General features: G+C 33.3%; 1 protein-coding gene across 2 annotated transcripts in view; it reads right to left on the bottom strand.

Moving 5' to 3' along the window:
• SEC24B (SEC24 homolog B, COPII component) overlaps positions 1-5,424 on the bottom strand; it is a 105,366-nt gene that overhangs the window by 41,909 nt on the left and 58,033 nt on the right. For both annotated transcript variants that reach the window (XM_077778451.1, XM_077778452.1), the window contains one exon: positions 2,592-2,672. In XM_077778451.1, coding sequence (XP_077634577.1) covers positions 2,592-2,672 — 81 coding nt within the window. The remainder of the gene's footprint in view (positions 1-2,591; positions 2,673-5,424) is intronic.

Here is a 5,424-nt window from a genome sequence, read left to right as displayed (position 1 = left end):
CTAATATATATGACTTTCATATTTATACAAATATAAAATATAGTATATATCATATATAAAATATATAAATATACTATAATATAAATAAATACATATATGATACAATTATTTTTACTTTTATTCTCTGGGCAAGAATTGGGGCAAAAAAGCAGAAAAAAGGGCAAAACAATAAGAAAGGGATCAAGCACTTTTTTCTCTAACTTACCTTTTTATCTGACCCTGACATTATTTAAAAAGTCCATGGAAAGGATAGATATTTCCATAATCCCTTAGAAGTCTGTTATTATTTGTAGAACCAAACTGTGAAAGTTTGAAAGACAACGTATAGAATACTGTCCAGCTTCTAAAGCAATGTCTGGTATATAATAGATGCCAAATAAAATTTAATGAATAAATGTTCTCCTTTATTTAAAACAAAAACTAAAATCTGATTAAAACTGAGAAAAAAAACTGCAGAAAACTTAATCATCAAACACAAACATAACAAGAAACCCTAAAAATTACTCTACTACGCATACAACTATTAACATGTTGCTATATGGTTAGTCTTACTTTAAACTCAAATCTACATACTATATATGAATTTTACTTTTTCATACAAAAACTACACTCTTCAGCAGCAACCAGACTCTGCAAAAAATATGCTCTTAAAGGCACGTGACTTAATGTTTATTTTGTGAAGATTCTTAAAGACCCTTATCTTTCTATTGACAATATCTGTTGGCTCTCATTTTGAAGGTATATTCCTAGATATTCTTCTATCATCTTATGCTAATGAGGCAAGGGCTAGCTCACTGGCTTTCTGGTAACCTCCCAGATTTCTTAATAGGATAAGAGCATTTATGTAGTGTCATATCCTGCTTATCCTTCCTCACAGGGAACATAAGTAGAAAGGTCTCTTAACATGGTAACAGTCATCAGCATAATAAAAAAACGGAGTCATAAACATGGAGGTCTAAAACTTCTCTCCTCCTTTAGGAAAGGGACAACATATGTTTCTATAGTCCTAAGATCTATCCTAGTACCTGACACATAATATTGTCAATTCATTTTATCTTACTGTTATAAATGTTCGTATCTTTAATTTTGGTGCAGTATAAACAGCTAGAAAACTTGCCCTAGTTCCCCCTTAGTGTCAAAGCACAGTTCATAATAAGATTAAGAATGGTTCATAAAAGGGGTGCCTGGGTGGTTCAGTCAGGTCATGATCTCATGGTTTGTGGGATCAAGCATGGAACCTGCTTGGGATTCTGTCTCACCTTTCTCTCTGCCTCTTCCCCCACTTGCTCACACACTCTCTCAAAATAAACATTAAAATTAAAAAAAAAAAAAAAGATTTGTTGATGAAATGACAAGGCAAGGTCAAACAAGGCAAGGTCAAACTCCAAGGCAATGTTCTTTTAACTACATTTGGCATTTCATATCAGGTTAATTTTTTTAGGTTAATTTGAAGCTCATGAAATACATTAAAGTTATTCATCTTTAAGAATTTTTCTTTAATTAAAAACTTAAAAAAAATCCGGCATGGTTAATATACAATGTTAGTTTCAAGTATATAAAACAGTGATTCCACATATAATATTTACCTTAGAGTGAGCAAATTTACTCTTTTAAAGTATTTTGATAATAATGATTGTTTTTGGAATGGTCCATAATTTCTTACACACATGTGCATGCCTACGGAAAAAAAAATCCTTCCCCACAAAAGACTGAGTAGCTTACTGGAGTATTCTTAAAATACTAAAAGGGAACTCTAGCTATATTAAGGTGAGAAGATGAAAGTTTTCTACCAATTTGTAGGACTTTGATAGCAAGGTAGTATGCTAAGTCCAGTGTACTCCAACTTAAACTAAGCTCCATCTTGGACTATTACCAAAGCGGTAAGAAGTAAAGAAAAGAGGAAAATTACTTGTTCTGTTAGTCCTAATGTTTAAATCATTAGGAAAAGTGAGAAAGAGAGAAGTCAGATGTAAGAGTCAGACAGAAAAGGAATTTCATAATACAAGATATTATAATGAAATGACTAATTATAAAACCTAAATTTGAATTTTTTAAAACACTATTCACCACTCCTATTCCTTTGTAATGACCAAAGTTATTTCCAGATATGGTTAAAAGTAATGCCTCCAAAATCTAGCCCCAAGTGGTTAATCTATTTACCTCGTGGAGGCAGCCAGGAGCCATAGGGGGAGTAAAGAGTCAAAGACTATTTATATTCAGAGGCTAGTTGGAAGGAATTCAAGGACCTAAGCATGAGGACAGAAATATAAATTTTACTTAAGAAGTTATTAGCATAAAAAAGGGAAAAGAGGAAAGTTACTTAGTATTAAAAGTGTTTTAGAAAGAGGAAAAGATAAAGAGCATGACAACAAAAATAAAATAATAAATTTCCTTAGGTCTCCCAGAAACAACATTTTTAGTTGTTATAGGACCATTAAAACTATTAAATTAAGGCTGAGAAGTACGAGAAAATGTCCCTTTTTCCTGTTAAAAATATAGCCCATTAATTATGCATAATACATGCTGATGTTTGGAAAAAACTGACGTCAATAATTTTTCAGGTGAGCATCAGAAGGCACAAAACAAATTACCTGGGTAGCTGCCTCCTTCCAGGGCATCATAACTGTTGGGCACTGGAGAAGCGCTGCTTGTGGTAGAAGAGCTGTCCACTCCTGAGAGGAAACCAAAACATCTACTAAGTTTAACGTGACAGTGTATCTTAGAGCAGCCTTTGGCAATTTTGAAAAGATGTTTGGCTGAACAAGGAAAATTCCTGAGTCTAGTAAAAACCAAAAGTGACTGATACTTAATGACATTTAAAAATCATATATAAATGTATGTTAATAAGAGTAGGGAAAATATGGGGCTGACAAGTGGAACAAAATTTAATCAAACACATGTGAAGGTACCTTAGACAGGAACAGGTATCAAACTTTTAAAAGTAGTCAAACACAAAAAACATGTTAGGTTGATAGAAAAGTTATTAGAATAACACCTCGAAGTGTGCATCTACCAAATCTCAAGCTATTAAGTACATTTTAACAAAATTAGGATACTTTAAAATAACTAAATTTTAACAATGTTTGTAAGGCAGCACAGCTGTATGGAACCTCTTAAAAGGAGTCACAGCTTGGTCATTACCTAACCTGTTAACAAGCATTTCTATGCCTTAGTTTATACATCTCCAGATTGGAGAGAAAATGGTCCTTGCCATGGTTAATAAGGTAGTATAAATGAAAGGTTCTAATAAATATAAGTATTAGACTATAAGAATTTTTATTATGTTTGTTCATTAAATATCTGTAAGATTAACAGGAATCATCAGTGGCAATTTATGATGAAATTTAGTGATAGGTCGCATGGATAAAATATACAATATATTTATCTCACTCATCTACTCAATAAATATTCTGAGAGCCTACAGTTATTGTAAGTTGATATGCATGAGTATATACTGATGAATAAAACTGAAAATTCGCATGGTTCCTCTCTTGAATTAGAGATCTTGGGCTCTTTCACTGTAAGACAAATACCTGGTGATTCCTAGCTCTAACCACCAATATTATAATGGGGGTTTAAACTGCATTTCAGGTTAATTTTCCATTGTGATATAAAAAGAACAGGTATGCATAATTATCTTTCATTGAATAATTTTGAGTGCCGCGAGAATGAGGTATACTGACTCGGCATTAATGGCTAAAGCTTTTTGCTAAGGAACATTTTTATTATCAGCAAAAACATGATTTAGAGGCAAAAGATTGCTGTTACTTAGACTCTGTTCTTTACTTGCTATATAACTTAGGGTAAGTGACAATCGTCAATATGGATACTCTCTTCTGCAAAATGGGAACAGTTTAAAAAATGCCCTATATGTGTGCTGTTTAATGTTCTTCTGAGGCTTAAATGAGATGGTGGATATGAATTTAGAAAATATGAGTGCTATAAAATAAATAATAGGTGGAAGACACTAATGTTTACTAAATGCTTTCTTTGTGATAAACAGAAAATGGATGCATATGCATGTCATTCTTAATTAAGAATGGGAAATGATGGCTCTTCCTTTTTTTCCCCTGTGTTTGTAAATTTACAACTAAAATAGAATGCTGATATATAAGATCAAAAGTCTTAAAAGTAAAACATTGAAAAACAACACACCAGTACCCAAAGCAAGATTCAATGCAATCCCTATCAAAATACTAATAGCATTTTTCACAGAACTAGAACAAATAATCTGAAAATAACTATGGAACAGCAGAAGACGTTAAATAGCCAAAACAATCTTAAGAAAGAAGAACAAGACTGGAGGTATCACAAGCCCAGGTTTTAAGATATATTACAAAGCTACAGTAATCAAAATAGTATGGTATTGGCACAAAGACAGACATACAGATGAACGGAACTAGGTAGAGAACCCAGAAATAAACCCATGCTTACAGGACCAATGAATCTATGACCAAAAAAGCAAGAATATACATTTTAATAAATGATGCTGGGAAAACTGGACATCTACAGGCAAAAGAATGAAACCGGACCACCATACACAAAAATAAGCTTAAAATGGATTAAAGATCTAAATGTGAGACCTGAAATCATCAAACTCCTATACTGAAAATGCAGACAGTAATCTCTTCGACAGTGGCCTTAGCAATATTTTTACGAATATGTTTCCTCAGGCAAGGGAAACGAAAGCAAAAATAAACTACTGAGACTACAACAAAATAAAAAGCTTTTGCACAGCAAAGGAAATCATTAAAACATAAAGGCAAACTACTGAATGGGAAAAGATATTTGTAAATCATATATCTGATAAAGGGTTAATATTGCAAATATATAAAGGACTCATTAAAACCCAACATCAAAAAAACAAACAGTATGCTTAAAAAATGGGCAGAGGTCTGGAATAGGCATTTTTCCAGAGAAGATATACAGATGGCCAATAGACACGTGAAAAGATGCTCAACATCACTAATCAGTAGGGAAATGTGTATCAAAACCACAATGAGATATCACCTCATACTAGTCAGAATGACTAGCTAGTATCAAAAAGACAAGAAATAAAAACTGTTGGTCTGGGGGCACCTGGGTGGCTCTAGTAGTTAAACCTCTGACTTCGGCTCAGATCATGATCTCATGCTTCTTGAGTTCGAGCCCTGCATCAAGGTCTGTGCTGAAAGCTCAGAGCCTGGAGCCTGCTTCAGATTCTGTGTCTCCCTCTCTCTCTGCCCCTTCCCTGCTTATGCTCTCTCTTCCTCTCTCAAAAATAAATAAACATTAAAAAAAATTTTTTTAAAAGTGTTGGTCAGGATGTGAAGGAGAGGTAACCCTCATGCACTGTTGGTGAGAACATAAATTGGTACAGCCACTATGGAAAATAGTATGGAGGTTCCTCAAACAACAACAACAACAACAACAACAACAACAACA

Source organism: Crocuta crocuta, unplaced genomic scaffold (genome assembly GCF_008692635.1).
Source record: "Crocuta crocuta isolate KB4526 unplaced genomic scaffold, BGI_CrCroc_1.0 scaffold587, whole genome shotgun sequence".
Lineage (NCBI taxonomy): Eukaryota > Metazoa > Chordata > Mammalia > Carnivora > Hyaenidae > Crocuta > Crocuta crocuta.
Note: the sequence above shows the minus strand (reverse complement) of the source record. Positions and strands in the feature narration are given on the sequence as shown.